General features: G+C 36.9%; 1 protein-coding gene across 2 annotated transcripts in view; it reads left to right on the top strand.

The window, feature by feature from the left end:
• LOC145685761 (protein dpy-30 homolog) overlaps window positions 1–6537 on the top strand; it is a 51393-nt gene extending 44856 nt beyond the window's left edge. For both annotated transcript variants that reach the window (XM_081758270.1, XM_081758269.1), the window contains exon 4: window positions 5969–6537. In XM_081758270.1, the coding sequence (XP_081614396.1) occupies window positions 5969–6065 (97 nt within the window). In that variant the 3' untranslated portion in view covers window positions 6066–6537. The remainder of the gene's footprint in view (window positions 1–5968) is intronic.
• Window positions 6538–22590: the final 16053 nt, after the last annotated feature.

A 22590-nucleotide genomic window follows, 5' to 3' on the forward strand; every position in this document is an offset into this window, starting at 1 on the left:
TAGGCTAGAAATGAAAATAGAAGAAGAGAGGAAAATCAATTTCATGGACATGACTATAGAGAAAATAGAAGGAAAATTCGAGACGAGGTGGTACAGGAAAGAATGCGATGCAGGGATATACTGCCATTTGTAAAAGATAGTGTGTCTGAGGAAGGCTATGTTACATAGCCGAAACTGTAACAATACTCTCTCTCTCTCTCTCTCTCTCTCTCTCTCTCTCTATATATATATATATATATATATATATATATATATATATATATATATATATATATATATATATATATAAAATTTATTTATTTATTTATTTATTCAGAATTCACAAAAAAGGTTATTTTGTTTCGTCGACAATCTCTCTTCGAGTTATACCTTCTTACTCGAAATTTACAGTTCTCCTAACACAATGTAGTTGGTTATTCCTCAGACCAATACAGAAATGGTGAGAATCAGTTATACTAGGAGCCATGCTTAGGCTTCTTCTCCTAAGTTGCTTAAAAAGATATTATAATCAGAACAACTAAACTCGCTCTCCACTTTGAAAGTAAATCATTCATTCCTTTCTCAAATAGGCATATACAGATGATGATCAGAAAAATGGAAACACCTGAACGAAATTGCAACTTACCAGATTAATATGGTGTCGGGCCACCTTTCGCCTTCAGAACAGCCTTGGTGCGACGTGGGATGGAGGCATAGAGGTCGTGAATGGTAGGTAGTGAAATTTTACACCATTCCTCCTGGAGGACATCGGCCAGTTCTGTGAGAGAGGATGGAGGTGGAAATCGTCGCCGGAGTCGTGTTTCCAAGACGGACCACAAATGTTCAATTATGTTGAGATCTGGGGACTGGACGGGCCAGTGGAGGTGTTGAACTTCATCCCGATGTTCCTCAAACCACGCTGCAACAACACCAGCTGTGTGAATAGGTGCATTATCATCCTGGAAGATGGCGTCATTGTACGGGAACAACATCCGGACCATAGTATGCAAGTGGTCTCCTAAAATTGCGACATAATCGTTGGCAGTTATTCGACGCTAAGTGTGACCACAGGACCCAATGAAAACCATGATATGGCGGCCCAAAGCATCACCGAGCCGCCGCCATGTTTCGCAGTTGGGTGGAGACACTGCAGATCATAAGCTTCTTTGGGCTTTCTCCACACATAAACACGGCCCGTGGTTGGGAATAGCGTGAAGGGTGACTCATCCGACCATATCACACGTTTCCAGTCCTCAACGGTCCAAGTGGCATGGTCGCGGCACCCTTTGCGGTGTGCGAAAGCGTTATGGTCCCTGATGAGCGGTTTGGCCCGTGCAACACGACCCCGTAAGTTCATGTCATGTAATTCGCGGCGGACTGTGATTGTCGAAACAGGGTGGGGGAGGTGCTGATTGAGTTTCTCCGTCACTTGCTCCACAATGGCACGACGATTCTGCGTGACAATGCGCTTTAATACCCGGCGTGACTTGTCACTCATGATTTTCTCCCGGCCACTGTTCTGCTTCCCCGATGTGGTTTTCCCATGTGTTGTGTAGGCCGTCATCTCCTTCGACACTGTCCCACGCGACACACCTAGCACAGTAGCCACTGCCGTCACACTCACTCCACATAACCGCGCACCAACAATTTGCCCTCTTGGGCAAATCTGGGAGGTCTCCCATTTTACACTACCTCTGTCTGCTGCAGCCACTGGACACTGCTGTTCCACTGCGCCTGACGTAGTATGGAGACCGACCTAACACACCACCACCAGAGGTCCGGCGCTGCGGGCACCACGACCCCACTGCCAACCCATACATCTGACGTGTTTGCAACTACAGGTGTTTCCATTTTTCTGATCACCATCTGTATATATATAAAACCTTTATCACTCTGGCCGCCTAGAGAAATCACTCTTGTAGGGCCGCGGTGGCTCAGTGGTAGAGCGTTCACCTCTGGTGTTTGGGGTCCCGGGTTCGATCCCAGCCCCCGCCAAGTGAACTTTGTGGTGGACAAACACTGTGTGCGTGGGTTTTCTCGGGGTTCTCCCGTTTCCTCCCACTTTCTTCATTCCACCATTTCATTCATCACTCATCATCACCGTCTCCTTTAGCCTAACTGGCATAACCGTGGGACGTAAAACTCAAAGATTTCATTTTCATTTTCAAATCACTCTTGTAGATTGTTCTTTATGAAACAGTTAAAAAGAAATCGAGGCAGACCTTCGACCAGCATGTCAAAGGGACATAACTCAGCCCTACATCCCGCCTTAAAAAAGCGAGGGAGGGTCCTCTTCTATTGTCATAACTCACTCTTTTTTCTTTCTTTTTTCTTTTTCTTTTCTTTTTTTTTAGTACATAGATTCGCATAAGAATATTTCCTAACAAAATATTGGCGGGTAGGCAACCTCCAAGCCATTGTAAAAACCCATCGAAAGTGCAAAGAAAACTATAAAATTAAACAGACCAAATACGGCTGCTATATGGAAAACAGACAAAATTTAGTTAAACATACATAGTTACATAAATATACAATATACCTACTTTAGATATGTTTAGTTTACCCAACATGAATTTATAATTTAATGAAGGATTTAGGTGAAGCTTTATTTAAAAAGTTTTATTTTTTTTAAAGCAGATCAGGGTTACTATTGGTCAGGGAAGTCAGGGAAAACTCAGGGAAAATGGTGCAGATCAGAGAAGTTCAGGGAAAAGGCCAGGGAAAGTCAGGGAAATTTTATAAAATATGTTTTCTAACGTTAATTGTATACAAATTTCAGCTTATGGAAGATAAGTGGAATGTACGTACAAACATTTGATTACTATTTGTCTCTATAGAATAAATGTTCTCATATATAAATATTTACCATTATTTATTCCTTATTTTTATGTCAACGTCATCTGTCATGAAAGTCAGGGAACGTCCTGCCAAAAGTCAGGGAGAAGTCAGGGAAATAATTTCTCCAGATCAGTGAGAACCCTTTAGATACAACATTGTAAGGACGAATTTTCACCCTTATTGGGTTTCTAATGTTAATGAACTGGTGGTGTTTGATAAATAAATATAATTATGTATTGTATTAAGGCAAATTTGGTCAGAAACATATATTGTTAATAATAACGGGAAATATATTTCGGTTTATTATTAACCTAAATTCTAAAGGAAAAGTATATTTCCCTTTATTATTAACGTAGATGCTAAAGAGGAAATATATTTCTCTTTATTATTTACCTAAATGCGTCATTAAATCTCAGTTCTGTAATATACAAATTAAAATCTGAAATAATTTATTTACCGTACATGTGGTTTTATGTCGCTAAGCAGAACAAAGTACGAGAGCTATAAATAAGCTACTGGGAATATTGTCGGAAGATAAGTATACACATGTTCATGGTGAAGAAGGGGCTGGAAGTTTGCAGTTCGAACCATTGTCGAAGAGTGTAATCCCAAAAACAGTCGGTAGAATGAGTAATTGTGACGCTGTGTATGAATGAAGAAGACAGAGTTAAGTGAGGTGCTTTAAAACCGTGCTTATGACATTTGAGTAGCGCTCTTGAATTTTTTTAAAAGTAGTCCGTGCCAAAAGCACCTCAGTGTCATAAGCATGGATTTAAAGCACCTCATTTATCTCTGTCTTTTTCATTCATACACAGCGTCACAATTACTCGTTCTATCGACTGTTATTTGGGATTGTACTCTTCGACAATGGTTCGAACTGCATACTTCCAGTCCCTTCTTCACCATGAACATGTGGATACTTATCTTCCAACAATATTCCCAGTAGCTTATTTATAGCTACATTATGGCAACAAGCCGGTGCCATATCGGACGGTTAAACTATGGATCAAGGTATTTCGTTCAGAATCAATAGATTGAACCCATAGTGGAAGTTGTTATTAAAGAGCAGGTGAATGTCGGGCGATATCATCTTCAAAATGACTTGATTTGACTTGAGTATCAGTCCCTTTCAACAGCGAGGCTATATGACACGTGGAGCTGTAACTTAACGAGGGATCCAAACCACATGAACTCCCGTCGGGAATCGATCCTAGGTCTCTCACATCAAAGGCGCGTGTGCTAACTACTTTGCCACGAGGGGGCCGCTCTCCTTCTGGAGTTGGACTGTCATCAAATTGTGTAGTACATCCTGAAAGTCACGTAGTAGGTATAGTGAACTAATGGTTACAATTCCGTGTAGCGTAGTCGTTAATGTTTTCACTTTTGGTGCGGGTGGTCCCAAGTTCTATTCACGGCGGAGACACTCGGTCGAAAAAATGTAACAGTTTTTTCAGACCAGCTACACTAAGTGAGGTTTGCAGCACCAGGTAAATGGTGGGATGATACCTAAGGCAAGTCACAGGTCACTTCCTTCCTTTCTCCCCTTTCTTTGAATAGTGTGCTATCGAGGGACGTCATCTCTCATGCGTGGCAGGCTTAAGTCGATAGATGTCGGTAGTGCCTAGAAATATGTATAAATAAAATAGTGATCTAATCATTGTTCAGGTGGCATGGAATTTTTTTAAATATCCACCATACTTCCAGACGTGAGTATAACCTGTTTCCGCAGATTAAATAACCCCTCCGAGGCACCAGGTTTCCAGGTATCCTAACTACATGCCATAGGGCGATCTATCGCCCAGAGCAACAGAAACAATCTCACCAACAGCATACGACGGCTGCTAGAAGTTTGGGAAATATGCAGAATACATTGAAGTTCTGTAAGTGTAATTGTTAATGTATATTAAATAGTATGTCTGTACTAACTATGCTGGCATTATATTACAGCCCTCGTAATTATCTTTTTTTTCGCTTCCTCCTCTCTTTGGTATGATTTAGGGGCGAGAAAACTAGTTATTTCCAATACCAATGAGAGTGAGTGATTTTCACTCACACTCTATTGTAAGTAGTAACCCCAATCAGCCTAACCCCATTTGGTTCGTTGTGTAATGTACAAATGGAAAACATGAATGCAATTAATTGAAAACATGAATTAATTAATTGAATTGCTTATTTCAGTTCTCTTTGGGTGTTGAATGTATGTGTGTTTTCAAGTGTCTTAACAGAATACACGATTTATCATGGAACGCAACATCACATATGAGCAAGACCAACCTTATTAAATCTGCGTCTTGTAGCGACGTCGTCCTGGTTCCGTCTGCGCTGATTCCTATCGTTGTTGAACGAAGGATTTGAGGTTTCGGCGGCGCAGATTGTGAGGACTCGGTGTTGAATTGGTCTCAGAATAAGTTCAAAATATACGATTTAAACTAACGACGGTTGTAGTCACTGTGTGATATGTTCAGACTACAGTTGAGACCAGAGCTTACAGCAAACTATAACCAATTACTGAAGTTGTAAGACTTGTATTGAAAACTGAAAGTGGCGGACTGAGTGTCAAAGTCAGGAATCGATTATCGGGAGACAAAATCTCGACGAAATGAAAACAGTCAGATTGACAATGAAAGACTGGCGACGAAAGACGAAGAAAGAGCAAAAGCCCTCTGGTAAAAAGACTAAAGACTTCCAATCATCCAAATCTTAATGTTTTATATGAATTCACACTTCCTTGCTTTCATTGTTCTCATTCTTGAATTGGGTTCTTTCTTTATTACTTTGACATCACATGTTTGTCACCTCATGGCTTGCTCAATATGTGTGCGTCAGATGAAATTATCATAACTCGTGATTCTACCAGGCATTCCTTGAAATCACAGGAAATTACAAAATCAGTGTTTTCTAGAAATTCCGCGTTACAACATTTGTGGGTCTGCATTTGTATTGTCTTAAAGTATAATGCCTTCGTATGGTGTTATCTTTTAAATTTTCTTCCTCGTTTCTGGGGCATTGGCCTAATTGACATTCGAACATTGAAGTTTTACAATTTAGAATATTTTAAATCAAGAAAAATCAAAGTGACGCTACATTTTTAAAGAAAGACTTTATAATTAATTTCCGATTTCTCACTTGTATTTCTGTTCTGATTTTTCAGGCCGCCTGATCCTATAAATTTCTTGGCCGCGTATCTATTGAAGAACAAAAACCAATACGAGCAATCTTCAGGGAGTCAGCCTCCATCCAATCAGTGAGATCGAACAACAACAATGAATCATCGAACCAAACATAAACAATCAAGCAGTTATGCTTGTGCTAATAATAATTTAAAACTGCGGTAAAAGAAAAGTAAACTGAATCTTGCTAATGTGATTTTTTTTCCTCTTGCGTAAAATAAAATTCACGTAGTGTTCCAAGTTTATTTTGGAACCAGGTTATATATTTAATACAAATAATAAAGTGTATTTCACGCCAAGTGCTTAAAACTTGATAACTTCACAGATGAAGTGAATTAAAATGTGTCTCTATCTCAGGACATTTTTTAATAAATGTAAATTAAAAATAACTTTATAACAAGATCAAGTGATAGCTTTAGGGTAATAAATAAACGTGGAATGTTTTGTTAACTATACGAAGACTTCCTTTTTTAGACGAAAAAATTACTTGCGTCTGTGGATAAATGGTATTAAGCAATAATAAAAAAGTGATTTTCATTTTGTCATAGAATTCATTTTTTTTGCATGTGTAGAGTGCGTGCGTGTCTTGAAGACCTATACTATGTATGCTGTCTGATGACCCTTTCATGAGTGAACCAATGAGGTCATGAGCCCTTTTGAGTGAGCTTTGTGTGTTGAAATGAGCCATAGAGATTCTTAAAGACATTATCCAAGTACTACGTTATTAATTTGTTCAACTACTTGTTTATTTATACGTTAAACACCAACAATAAAATATTTAACACGTTGACTGCCATGTGTATGGAATTCAGACACACGGCTGGGGCAATCCAAATGAAATCGACCAATTTATGGGTTAAAGGTTCCTGACAAAATTTATTTTATTTTATTTTATTTTATTTTATTTTATTTTATTTTATTTTTTTTACCTAAGATTGTACCACATTCAGGGATTTGAAAACGGGTGTACATTTATTTTTTAGCCGCGCAAGTTTGTTTGTAGAGGCCATTTTGTATAGGCTCGCGTGCGTATTGTGCACTTTTCAGAGAATTCCGTTAAACGCTGTAACGTTTTAGGTTTTAAATATAATGAGTTCAAACCAAAACCATGTGAAAGATAATAGAATAGACAAGATTCCATGTTCTGTGTACATTGAGACGTACTTTAAAACGTTAAAAAAAAGTAGCTCTGAACATTGTTTGAAACCTAGAAATGGTCATTTTGAAATGTACAGCTTGAAACGGAAAAAAATGAGACTCGCCTTCATTTTTTTGTCTACATAGAGACTAGATAGTAAACAACATCCCAAACAAGTTTCAGATCCGAGAACCATATACTTGATATTTTGGAAATGTTTAAACATTGCGAATTTTCGAAAATCGAGTATTTTCACCACCAAATATCTCAGGAAAGACACAAGTGAAAAATTCCAAATTTGTACAAAGTAAACGATAGTTGTGCAAATTACAACTGGGTAAATTGCATTACCGAGAGTTAAGTAGTTTCTGAGTTATCAGTTGGTGCAATGATGTGAAATTCGTGATCTATTTTCATCAGAAGAAGTGCAGTCAAACAACAAGAAATTCGAGATTTGCTACTTGTAAAAGAATTATCAATACCAGATCATATCATAGGTTTGTACCTGTGATGCAAACGTAAATCAGATATTATGATACAATTAGATGAACTTACTGATTGCAGTACTTCAGTAATTCCAGAACATAACATGTTGTTAATTGCAACTAATGATACCTAGCCTGTATTTACGCCGAGAAATGGTGGATTGGGAGAATTGGAGACATCCGTCAGGAAAAAACGATCTCTTTTTGTTTACTTTTTCCATCCCCATGTCCCCAAGAACCTCTTTTAAACTATCTACGAATGCCAAAGTGTGGATGTCAATCATTAAGGTTCTCTGGAAACTCACACTCACAGCGTACTCCTACAGGTCGTACTTTCAATATCAGTGCCAAACTACGTATACAAATTAGTCAACTGTTTACCTCATTTCTGTCTTAACAGAAGCGCTATAGGCAGAAAAGAAATAACAGACGCGTTTCGTTTTTTGTACAAGATATGATTCATAAATTATACACACTTGACACATTTAATATTATTGTGGTGTTATTTTGACTTTTGCTACAAAGTTTATATCCACGCCTTATGGCGCTTCATGATATTAAGTTCCAGTAAAAAAAGAAAAAAAAAAGTCACAGTGATGCAATTACTCCCACTTATTACTGCACAACTATCGTCTACTTTCTGCAAATTTGAGATTTTTCACATGTGTCCTTCATGAGATATTTGATGGTGAAAATGCACGAATTTCGAAAATTCGCAATGTTTAAACATTTCCAAAAAATTAAGTATATGTTTTAGATCTGAAACTTGTTTGGGACGTTGTTTACTATCTAGTCTCTACGTAGACAAAAAATTGAAGGTGAATCTAATTTTTTTCGTTTCAAACTGCATTTCAAAGTGTCCATTTCTAGATTTCCAACCTCAATGTCCTGAGGTTGTCTTTCTTCGATGTTCTAAAGTACATCTTAATGTGCACAGAACATAGAACGTAGTCCATTACATTACCTTTCACATGGTTTTGGTTTGAACTCATTATCTTTAAAACCTAAGAAGTTACAGCGTTTAACGGGATCCTCTGAAAGGTGCAAAATACGCACACGAGCCTATACAAAATGGCCGCTACAAACAAACTTGTGCGGCTAAAAAATAAATAAATACCCATTTTCAACTCCCTGAATGTGGTACAAACTAAGGTAAAAAAATAATAAAAACTAAATTTTGTCAGGATCCGTCATTGGTCGATTTCGTTTGGATTGCCCGGCTCTCCCGTGCAGCGCCGCGTGTATGATTGATTTTCTATACACAAACAGTATATTGCACTTCTGTCGCGTTCGTTCGATAGGGTCTATGTAATTACATACCTATGGCGTAGAAGTCAAAATTTAATGTCCACGCCTCGTATATGCAAAACCATACACAAACAGAATTATACATATATGGGGCTAAAACAAAGGTGAATTACTGGCGAACTGCTACCCGTGGCGCACAGGTGATAACGGTCAACAGATTTAGTGGCAGTCGAGGTGTTAAATAAACGAAAAAATGTTATTTAACATTATATCCTTCCGTGGGAAAACTAAACATTCTCCAGATGTATCGGAATATGCTAGTTCCGTCTTCATTAGTAAGGTAACAAGGATGAAAACGGGTAAGAGAAATATGGTATGGGAACACGAATACGTACCACCAAATGAACGTTACGTAGAAAAATAGGTATAAAATGAACGAGCAGAGCACAGTGGAAGAAAGGAGTTGAATTCGAAAGAAGTGTAGTGTCTATGCTAAGTCACTGTTGCCAGAACCAAAGTACATATCGAAGGTAAGTACCCAGATTTTATCAATTTTGGATTAAAACCCGGTTTATACTTGTGAATATAGAATAATTCTTTGATTTTTTTCCTGAACCTATTACATTCACTTGCTTCATATTATGTGTATGTTGCTTTAGATGAAGTGACACTCCCAACATACCCTCTTCCTGTAATTTTTTTGATTGTCTAATGATTTCTTTAATTCGGGTGTCAATATTACGCTTGGTTTGAACTATACATGAAATGAAGAGACACATTGACACTGACCACGATAAATACCTGAGCTTATTCAGTGGATCAACAGAATAACTTTTAAAATGGGTGAGATGCTTTTCTAAACTTTCTGGAGGGATGCTAGAATCAGATATGTTATGCTTTGTACGAGTACGTTGAATTTTTTCGATAAATTCAACTTTCCACTTCAACAAGAAAAGCAAATATTCTTGCAAAGCATAATATATCTGCTTCCAGTATTCCCGCCAAAACTTTAGAAAAGCATCTCACTGGTTTTAACAGTTATGTGTTGATTCACTAAATGAGTAAAGTTCCGCATTTACGCGATTCTAAGACGCACTTGTTTTGTCGATTTTTTTGCCTCCAAAATCAACGTGCGTCTTAGATTTGAGTCATGCAAATTTAGGCCAGATTAGATGGAGTTTTGCCAAAAACTGCTAATCCCGTTAGTCACAGTTCTGTAAATAGTGTGTATTTTGTGTGTACGAACAGAATGCAGAACTAAAATCGTCCATTTTACGCGAAATAAAAAGCCTTTTAAAATTAGCCCGCAAACCAATGACAAATGAAAGAGATGAATCATTCTTGTGAATTTAGGACAGTGGAAATTGTTCCTTCCCCTCCCACATACCATGGCTGGTGTCTTTCTTAGTTTAAAGACAACAAATCAGTGAGTCATACATCTTGAAGCACGACAATTGGTAAAATAAGGAATTTAAAAATACTGCAAATCAGGAAGTTGGAGGCACAAACAGGTTTGGAAGGGAAGGGAGGGGAGGGGGCGGGTGAGTGAGTCATTGTTTGGAAATGACAACCTGCTTCGTCGAACATTTGCAGGTGCAGTTTTAAAGTTGACCAAGGGTGCGTCTTCCTTCGAGTTTTTTTTTTTCTTTCTTCAAAAATTCGGGGTGCGTCTTACATTTGAGGGCATATTAGATTTGCGTAAATACGGTAGTGAATCGTGCTCATTGTGAATGTGACCCTCATATATAGGTCGATCCAAGCGTAATATTAACACCCGAATTCTAGAGCACATTAGACAATCAAAAAAGTCACAAGAAGAGTGTATGTCAGGGTTAGTCACTTCATCTAAATCAACGTACACATAATATAAAACAGATTAATGTAATAGGTTCAGGAAAAAGAAGAAAAGAACATCAACCAGAGATCAAAGTATCATTCTTTATTCATAAATATAAAACCGGGTTTTAATGTGGATTCTGGTAATATTGATAAAATTTGACTACCTACTTTTGATGTGTACTTTGGTTCTGGCAACAATGACTTGGCATGGGCACCACGCTTCTTTCAAACTCAACTCTTTCTTTCTTCCATTGAACTCTGCTCTTTTTAGTACACATTTTTTTTACGGTACGTTCATTTGATGGTAATTCCTGCTTCCATACCATATTTTTCTAACCAGTTTTTATCTATGTTACCATTGAAGACGGAACTAGCTTGTTGTTTCGGTACGTCTGGAGAATATTTGAAGGGTAATGGAAAAAAAACAAGGAATGTCAGAAAGCTACATTTTCGAGAAAACGGCTTTTTAATATTGAAAACCGTGTAGAAAATGAATAGGGTTGAATTACACGAACGATCACTTAATAAAGTTATTGTCCATTCGTTATTGTACGCAGTGAAACAGTACCAAGAGTCACCAACAGATAGGCCAAAGCACTCGTTAAAGCACATACATGGACATTCCTTGTTTTTTCCCCTTACCCTTCATTTAGTTTTCACAGGGGAGGATATATCGCCTGTTTATTTCAAGAATCACATAACTCAAAATTCCTAACTTTTCAGGAGAAACGTTTAGTTTCGAAACGCAATGAAAACAAATAGACGCAAGAACGACACAAAGTGCTCTCTAGCGCCCAGTTTTGCAAGTACATATGGGAAATTTTTATCACAGACAGACATCAAGATTAGCTTTCACTTTCTGCCCAGAAGTCAATAAGGGCGATTTTTGAGTTACGTCGTTCGTGAAATAAACAGGTGATATATTGGTTAAGTAACCAATTTTTTGTTAATTTAAATCATCCTCTCTTGTACCTACATCATTTTAATAAAACATTTACTTGAGATTACTTAAAAGAGGTCTAATAGCAATAAATAAATGGCAAACTCACTTCTGTATCCTGTACGAATTTTTGTGCGTAATGTTAGTTCTCTCTAGAATATTTTTGAACACCACTTCTCCTTGTTGCTTTCTTATATCCATCATAAAAAAGTTGTTTTCCACGGAAATTTAAGGGAAACAGGATCATCCGAAAAACAATCGAAATTAACTATCATTTGTTAACTACCCACATTTGTCTTTTCGTGGATTTTTCCTCTGCTGTGGGCATAACAGTTAAGTTAAAATATCCAGAAATGAATAACTTTCTTTTATCTTGTTTCATTTACATTTTCCGAAAAGAAAAAAAAATATCTTCAAGATGAACATATGAAAGTACAAGGAAGAATGGTGTTGTGTTGATGATAAAGTTTCCAGAGAGAACCGATATTGTTTTTAAAAAATGCACAGGATACAAAAGCGAGTTATTATTTATTTATGTGATACGAGGTGTAGTTATAAAGTTTTAATTATCACCTCAAAAAACTCAAGCTGCTACCATGAAGCTTGGTGGTGATGTGTGCTAGTAATATTCACCCTCCAATGCGATACATTTTTCCCAACGATGGATGACTTGGTGAAGACCTTGGTTGTGGAAGTCTTCATTTCAACTGTCCTCAAAATCACCTCATTGTCATTCGGGAAATGCCTGCCATGCAATGGCTCCTTCATACCCAGAAAAAGGAAAAAGTCAGTGGATGCCATGTCTGGGTATTAGGGGTAGACAAAATTTGGTATCCCAAAGAAGCAGCATATGTGATTATCCTGTGCAGAATGAGCTTGGGGGTTGTCGTGGAGCAAAAATACTCCGTTGGACAGCTTCCCTCTACGCTTCGTCTTGTTAGTTTCCCGTAACCTCGTCTGATTTGGATAGTATTTACCTGTGATGGTTTCCCCCTTACAAGCATATTTGTTAGTACCACACCATAACAGTCCCAGAAATTGCTCAACATTACCCGATGGTGGTTAGGTCTTTATCTTTATCGGTGGTGGTGAAACCACATGTTTCCACTACTTGCTTTGCTCTTTTGTCTCGTAGTCACAGTAGTACACCCAACACGCGTCCATGGTGATTAGGCTTTTATGGAAGTCATCTGGATGAAAGAAAACGCTAGTCCGTTGCCATAGAAACCGCCGTTTCCAGGGCAACAGATCCTGTCACGGTTAGCCAATATTGAAAGAAAACGTTAAAAATAAAAAACGAAGAAAGAAAAAAAATAATAATAAAGTGCAATGTACTGGAGAGAAGTCGCTAAAATTAATTCTCTTTGAACAAGGACGATTACGAAACATCACCTACTGATTGAAATCCGGATTATTTTCCAATAAAGTAAATTCCAATAAACTTTCTTGTTATTGTTGATTATTCCATATCGGACTCCCGAAGAAAACTCATCTAAACAACTTATTGACCGTGCCAATAGCGACTACTCTCAATCATGACTCCGTTTTCTTTCATTTAGAAATAGAAAAGAAAGAGAAGAAAGTAGAAGGGTAAAAGAAGGAGGTAGGAAAAGAAGAAAGAAAAGAAATAGGGTATTTTAATAAGAAACAGATTACTGGATAATTCCGGAAATATAGTAAAAGGTCGGGAAAGTCGTTGAAAGATGAATCATTCTAAATGTTATTAACGACTAATCAATTTTGGAATGCTTCGGAATAGACACATGTTCCCTCATACCACCCAGACCTAGCTCCAGGCACCACGACCGTGGGATTGCCCAGACCTAGACCTGGAAACGAGAAAGGTGAAATCATTCTTTGTACTGTTATTCCGACCGGTGATTGATAACCATCCAGCATCTGAACTCTGTTCTCTAGGATCGACCACACATATGAATTAGCCAAGAGGAAAAAAAAAAAAAATCAGACTTATAAACTCAATATAAATTTATGTATCGTATCAATAAGAATTTCAACTTCCTGGAAGAAAGATGTCGTATTTAGGCTCATCCTGCTATTTTTGTTTCACTCCTAGAGCCGATTTAAACCATTAGTGACAGTCCTTCATGACCTAGGTTATTTACCTTAACATATACGTTAAAACATGACACATATATTACAGTTGTTAATATGACAAATGATATCACTAAAATTACCTAAATTAAATCTATCATGCATTCACACGCTCACTCACTCAGGACAGTGTATATATGTTTAAAGGAAAATCAACTAACTACAAAGATATAAATAGTTTATTACATTCATAGTGAAAAGGAAAAAAAACAAAACAAGTAATTATGAAGAAAATATTAAAAGCACAAGTTCTTGGTTATATATTAATAGAGTACATAGTGTTATATCTTAGTAAATTTTTGTATATTCAATCATATTGATAAATGGAAAGAAAAAAAATATAATTACATGTATCCTATCTTAGGCATGCTAAAGCAAAATTATGATTTGCGACATACGCAAAAAAAAAAAAACTTATTACACTTAAAAAAAATTTGACAAAGAGGAAAGGAAGAAAAAAAAAACTTTTAGGTGCATTAAAACTTGTATGAGTCTCTACCTCACATTGAGAAATGAAATATCAATAATTTTGAGCGTTCAAATCACAAATCACGCACTACTCGTAGTGTCCAAAACATTTCGCTCCATTTAACTTAGTTCGTGTTTATTTATATATATCTCTCTCTATATATATATATCTCACTATTGGTTCACAAAAACCATTCATCATTTATATTTGGTTCGTAACTCGTCACAGTTTATGTCTACGATCACACATTACGACGCTTTACCCATCTAGGGACCTTAAGAAAACAACTTTCACCAGAGGATGTTTCTCCTCTGAGACGATCCATTTCCAAACTTATTAGTTGAATAGTTTCAAATTATTTATTTAATACTGGGACACGTCATGAGACCTTTCTCTAGGATCACTTTCGTATATATTTATACATGGTTCGGAGTTAAAATGATCTTCCACAGGTGTACTGAGTAAGAAGATTTAAATTGAGGATAAGAAAAAAAACTGGTCAAGTCACAGGATACATATACAGGTGAGAAGGATTCACGGTGCACTTTCCACAATGGTTTTAGGTTGGTAGTTCAGGGTTAATATTCGTTGTGATATGAGTTACGTTTGGACCTGCCGTTACTTTTCAATACATGCCATTACATAATTACAGAAGTTGTCATTTACATTTATTCAAAATAAAAGAAAAATTACTTAAGTGCACGGCGGTATTCTTAACAAAATCTACATTCTTACATTCGTCGGAGAACTTACTGGTAAACTATAGCAACCAATACACGTTTAGGGGGACAGACACGAGCGCTCTTACATATATTCATAATACATTTAATATCATACTTTTACTTTAAAATCATATTCACATACTAAGTACATATACATTCGACGTATTCATTTCTCTCTCTATATATATATATATATTTATATTCAATAAATGCGCACACATTTAAATTAATCACCCCCAACAATAATTTTTTAAAAGGTTGCAAACATTGTCCAAGAAAACAAATGACTTCCGACATTACATATGAAAAAGCAAATCGATTTTTTTACCTGATACCGCGCGTCTATAACCTTTTCACTTTTATATAATCAACTCGTGTTTAAATCATGAAGGAAAAAAAAAAAAACTTTGGAAGGCAGGCACGTAACACAGAGCATTTCTAAAGATATAACTAGATAACCTAAAATACAATTTCTGGGCCCAGATCAACTATAAGGTAAACAAAAACCAAAACGGAAGGAAAGTGACTAATAGGTTAAAAAAAAATAACTTAAGAGGATGACGGTGACAGAACGTAATTGAAGTGTCGTCAAATATGAAGTCTTTGTTCATTTCGGCGATAGGTCAAAATGTGATGGAGGACTCAATCACTATCTACTCTATCCATGACTCGTGTCTTGCAACGTCTCAGCTGGTAGTTTCAGATCAGAGTTGTACGTTCAATAAATCGTAAGTAACAAGTTCAAAATCTTGGGGGGGGGGGGGGAAGGTTGAAAAATTAAAAAAAAAAAAAAAAACTTGAAGAAATGAAGACAGAGAGAGAGATAGAGAAGGAAGACGAAGAATAGGGGCGCCAAAGACTTAAGTGAAAAATAACTAACGCTACAAAGATAGAAGTCGAATTTCGCTCTCAACAAAATCCATAGCCAAAATATTCTTAACATGCCAAAAGGGGTTCGGCTTGTCAAATAACTAGCCGATAAAACTGTCTGCGAAGATGAGACAAGTCTGTGTCCACGATGGGATTTTCGGAAAGACAAAGGCTTTAGGGAAATCCCACCACTCACCGTATCCGGTCAACACCCTTGCAGACCCCGAAATCCTCCGGAAGGTTAGAGACGGCGTTAATTTAGGATTTCAAAAGAGGAAAAAAAAATCATCCGACCTCTTGGAAACTAGAAGATTCCAGGATAGTAATGAAATTAGAGTAATAGCTAAGATATCCCTAATTAATGATTTGCCAAAATAAAAAAAAAATTAAATAAACTGAATTTTGGATCGGTGATTTCTATTGCCAAACTTCACCGATAGCTACCCTGCGCAGACACGCCACAGTCTGGGATGTCGTTAATTTCCCTCGTCTAATTAAACTAAGAAAAGAAATGAAAATACTTAAAGGGACTAGGGGTCGACATCCGGGTACGCGAATAATAAATTTCAATAATTAATTGTTTTGATTCTGTAACCCTATCAGAGCTGTCGCCTCCATGAACATTGTAAGCTAGCCTGAGTAGGTAACGTGAAGAAAAAAAAAATCTCACGGAGCAGGATATTCTATTTTAAAACCGACCAGAAAATATAATTCACTACAGCCCTGTTGTATAACTACTATTGTCTTTTCATAATTTATTATTCAATATGTCTAGTCAGCGGTTATATGATGCTACCTATTCTATCAGATGGTATTACTATGGTTGATTATTATTATAACACATAAAACTACAAAGTATTAACATAGTCCGACTATATATCGCCCTCCGGTCCGCGTGATATTATGGTGCAGGGGTCAGAACCTGAGATGTTTGTAGCTACACGTATCTATTCAATATTTATATATTAACACGCGGCGAAGTATTCACTGGGCTACTATATATTTAACTATATGGGTGTCCTATATTCTATATTCATTTACTACAATATTCATATACTTTATATTCATATTCACATTAATATTCATTTGCCACGACGCTATATTCTACAAACACCCTGTTTCTTCTATCTACGCCCAGCCTATATACACATTTCATCATAACACTTTAAAATCTATAATCACTGCAAACATTTCCCATTCCGACCACCGCACGATAACCTCACTCGAACTCAAGACTCCTTCACCACACACACAATACTATGTAATACCTGGTAGCTTTATTAAGAACGAAAAAAAAAATCCTACGTATGTTCACTGAAAATAGAATTATCCGCGATAATATTTAATGTTTATGAAATTCTGCAGCAACAATGAAATTATTCTGCAGCCACGAAGAAAAATGAACATTTAATATAATTTCAAAGCGAAGAACTAGCATCATATCGCCCGACTTCTGTTAAAAATTTACGTATTGTTTATTTATTTAAATATTTCGATTTCTAGACTAGGCAGAATGTTGAAATTTTCAGAATATATTAATTTTGGGTCACTTGACCTAACTGTACATTCATATGGGCTGTGAATTATACCTTCTAGGTTTTATTTCGGAAAGAAAGGTCAATTTCATGAAAACTAAATCACTAAGTACCTCGACAGAAGAATGGCGGTTAGTACTGACTTTCGACACTAGAGGCTAGCGATGATACAATCAACCCTTGAACAACTGAATGTGACCTTGTACACGGAATTATTATACTATATTACGTTCACTTTTGAATATTGTGTATGAGTTCACTTAATGACGGAATAATAAAAAAAATTATCGCATAGCAAATACTACACCGTCCATGTTTAATTCTCTCACACACTCTTTCATCACTTAACTACCACTACCACTGATACTACATTACAAATATACACATACTACTTAAACTACAAGACACATCATGCCAATACACACCAATCATCACTATTATTAATACATGTTATACTAATAAATATACACAGACAACATTCAGATTTTACCATTTTAAATCGGCTCTATGCAAGGTAACGAAAGGAAAGGGAAAGAAAGGAACAGGGCCAACTGGCCCTGTATTTACTAAATCACATTCTTAACTGTTTAATCAATGCCCCCGAGGGGACATATCAAAGCATTAGCTAACAATAGGACCCCTGCCCTGAAGGGGCAGGAACCCGGAACAAACTGCATGTTCAACTCATTCCGCTGGAAGCCGTACTCCCAATTTGGGAGTCAGATAGGAGCCCTCTGCTTAATTTACACGTACATGCTGATGGTTACTAACACTACAAACAGACCTAAAAATACCGCCATATATATATATGAAAAAAAAATCACGTACTAACTACACAGACAGATTACTGAACGGACAGGTCTGACCGAACCTACACTGATTCAGGAGGGGCAAGAGGGAAATTTAACTATTTGATTCACTGAACTGCAAACTGGGTTTGGGAAAGGAGATTAAATGCACACACTATCCTGAATTCTGTCCATCACGAACTATATCTGCACAACATGGGGTCACCGATTTATGCTTCCTATTTCAGCTTTTTTAGTCCAGTTTTGATCTGGAAAAGTTAATAGTTTATGGCTCCTTAGCTTCCTGGATGGTCTCTATTCCATTATCAACTAGATTTACCTGGTTAATGCAGCTTTTCCAGTTAATTTTCTCCTTTTATATGCTGGCAGATCCGGGTCGGCTGTCGTCAGTGAAATTCTTGCAAGGAATGGAATAATTGCGCCCTAATATCATAGCGTGGGTTTATCAGCCAATCAAAACAAAGCATTTTGGCGGTGGGGCTTTGAAACGAATAAAATTTGGTAAAATCTGGATTAAACTAGATTTTAGAAGGACCTAGGTATCTAAAAGAGAGGTGAAGGGTGGTCCTGAAAATTCTGTCGAATTTTAGATTGGTTATTTGATCTGGAAAGTTCCGTCCAATAGTGGATCTATATTCTCGGATAGCACTGACACCGTAAGAATTGTAATAATCCATTTACACATCCATATACAAGACTTATAACTAATTTAAAATATAAATAAAGATATTGATTCCCAAAACTATAATCCGTAATGAATTTTTTACAGTTTTCCATGTTAATTTGAAATAGAATAACGAACAATATTACGAATTATATGAACAGCCAGAAATTTTTTGTTAAACGTCAGATACAGTCGGTGCAAAAAATTTCGGGCACCCTCCTATTAAAAACATAATCTCATTAGACTGTAATGGCACATTACAGTTCCCCGGCGTCGTTAAAAAAAAATTTTGTTTGAATAACAAAATTTTGTTGAATAGAATTAACATGTATTAATACTAATAAACTAACTACTCACTCATACTCTCATGCACTCAAATGAGACAGTGTAACATTCACTTTGGGTATTGAGATAGAAGTTCCCGTTTTTTGTCCTCGGTACAGTTGAAAAGCTTAAGATTTTGGAAATTGTTAGTTCACCTTTTAGGTAGCAGGAAAACACGAGGTAACCAGTTCGCCATGTTCCCATCAAACGTGGGAAAACGTTCAATATCCCGGAGGGACACTTTAGAGTTCATACTAACATACGTAGGGGAATTGTTAGTGGGAATTAACATATTATCCTGTACAATCGGGGTCGTCACCGGATTTACCACCGACGACGTAGTAGCAGTGTTATAATTACCCATGTAAGTGAAAGGGATTTTGTTGGTCGTATTGAATATGTTGGGCTCCATCCCCGGACCAATCGCACCCATGAACAACGACTCAGAATGGTACCCATCTCCTCTTCCCGGCAACACGCTATGTGATTGTATACCTCCATGTAAGGAGGGAGCACTCACGCTAGTGACCGTAGTCGTCACAACACTCGACTGATTCGGCACACTATTGGAATTGAACCACAACTTTGGTTCTGACCGATGCATGGGGTAGTGCGTCACAATATCCCGTGCATCAACTGACATTAAATTTTCTTTTCCTGCGCTACAGGTAGTTGTTATAGCAGGTAATATTTCTGAGGAATCGCTACCGGGGAAAGGATAGGTTACCTCTGATTTTCCGCGACTAGGTTTCGTTATTTCTTTTTGGATAATTACTATTTCGTTCTGAATTTTCGAGATTTTTTGGTCAGTTACTTCCAGTTTGGTTTCCAATGATAAATCTGACAAGGTTGACTTTAAACTATCAATTTCGGCCTGCTGAGTTTCTAGTTTATGGTTGATCTTATGCAATTTGGTATCTACTTGTTTAAATTCGGAATTTACATGATCGAATTTACCCTCAGTCTCCTGCTGAAGTTGCTTTAAAGATTGCTGAGCCTCGCATCTGACCAAATCAATTTCAGTAGACATTTGCTCTCTCAACGTAGTTATTGAGGAAGCAAAGTCCGAACATATATTGTCGATTTTCTGGGTTAGTACCTCGAATCGAGATTCGGTTTCTCGTTTCGAGGTGTCAAATTTTTCATTTATTTCGCGTCTCATTTCCAGACTATTTTCATTTATTTCGCGTCTCATTTCCCGGCTATTTTCATCTATTTTTTCATTTATTTCGCGTCTCATTTCCCGGCTATTCTCATCTATTTTTTCATTTATTTCGCGTCTCATTTCTCGGCTATTTTCATCTATTTTTTCATTTATTTCGCGTCTCATTTCCCGGCTATTCTCATTTATTTCATACCTCATCTGTTGATTATCCCGATCTATTTTTTGTAGCATCTGTTGTAATGAAAGGAGGAGAGCGTCATTATTAGATGACACAGTCTTCCTTTGCTTTTCTTTGGGTTTATCACCAATTGGATCCCCATCTTTTTCATCATCATCGAGGTCAGATATCTCCACTGGAGATATTTGGCCTCGGTTCTTCGGGGTACTATACCCTCGCTCACCGTCCGAATCGGGATGTTCATTTTCTTTTTCAGAGGATAAACTCATGGGTTCACGCGACTGGTGGAGCTTCCCCTCACATTCTTTGCAGTATTTAACTATTTCACCAGCCCGGACCTTTTCTGCATTTTCAGCAGTATCCTCTAAATTAATACAACTGAAATGGATCCATTTCAGCCCACATTCGTGACACCTCACTAGCCTACGAGAGACGCGAGCTCTTTTCTCACTACTTTCTAAAGTACATTGTGTACATGAGACTTCCGCGTTCTCGTGTGATACTACTTCCCTATTGGTTGCCATAGTTTCCATATAAAAAGACACAATATAAACACATGCAAGTATATCCTTATAAACTAACAATACTTATTAATCAGGTACTATTCATAAATTAAGGGACTCCTATCTAATTCCCTCCTTGGGTCAACTTCCAGCATTTTCAAATTTTAGAAGTCACTTTGACAAATTCCTTCATTTCCCCTTTCTACAGAGAGAGACAAAGATAGCAGAACAGCCAATGACTATAATTATTTAATCTCACTGTAACTTTTTAATTATACACCTTTTGTGGCCAAGTCAATATGTGCTCGATCCTAAACAGTGTTTAATAAATAATTTCAGATTCGTTACCAGGGAAAACAATTGTTTCCATGGTAACTGTCCGATGTCAACGGTCGCCAATTTTGAAAGAAAACGCTAGTCCGTTGCCATAGAAACCGCCGTTTCCAGGGCAACAGATCCTGTCACGGTTAGCCAATATTGAAAGAAAACGTTAAAAATAAAAAACGAAGAAAAAATAATAATAATAAAGTGCAATGTACTGGAGAGAAGTCGCTAAAATTAATTCTCTTTGAACAAGGACGATTACGAAACATCACCTACTGATTGAAATCCGGATTATTTTCCAATAAAGTAAATTCCAATAAACTTTCTTGTTATTGTTGATTATTCCATATCGGACTCCCGAAGAAAACTCATCTAAACAACTTATTGACCGTGCCAATAGCGACTACTCTCAATCATGACTCCGTTTTCTTTCATTTAGAAATAGAAAAGAAAGAGAAGAAAGTAGAAGGGTAAAAGAAGGAGGTAGGAAAAGAAGAAAGAAAAGAAATAGGGTATTTTAATAAGAAACAGATTACTGGATAATTCCGGAAATATAGTAAAAGGTCGGGAAAGTCGTTGAAAGATGAATCATTCTAAATGTTATTAACGACTAATCAATTTTGGAATGCTTCGGAATAGACACATGTTCCCTCATACCACCCAGACCTAGCTCCAGGCACCACGACCGTGGGATTGCCCAGACCTAGACCTGGAAACGAGAAAGGTGAAATCATTCTTTGTACTGTTATTCCGACCGGTGATTGATAACCATCCAGCATCTGAACTCTGTTCTCTAGGATCGACCACACATATGAATTAGCCAAGAGGAAAAAAAAAAAATCAGACTTATAAACTCAATATAAATTTATGTATCGTATCAATAAGAATTTCAACTTCCTGGAAGAAAGATGTCGTATTTAGGCTCATCCTGCTATTTTTGTTTCACTCCTAGAGCCGATTTAAACCATTAGTGACAGTCCTTCATGACCTAGGTTATTTACCTTAACATATACGTTAAAACATGACACATATATTACAGTTGTTAATATGACAAATGATATCACTAAAATTACCTAAATTAAATCTATCATGCATTCACACGCTCACTCACTCAGGACAGTGTATATATGTTTAAAGGAAAATCAACTAACTACAAAGATATAAATAGTTTATTACATTCATAGTGAAAAGGAAAAAACAAAACAAGTAATTATGAAGAAAATATTAAAAGCACAAGTTCTTGGTTATATATTAATAGAGTACATAGTGTTATATCTT

Source organism: Thermobia domestica, chromosome 5, assembly GCF_964235325.1.
Source record: "Thermobia domestica chromosome 5, izTheDome1.hap1.1, whole genome shotgun sequence".
Taxonomy (NCBI): Eukaryota; Metazoa; Arthropoda; class Insecta; order Zygentoma; family Lepismatidae; genus Thermobia; species Thermobia domestica.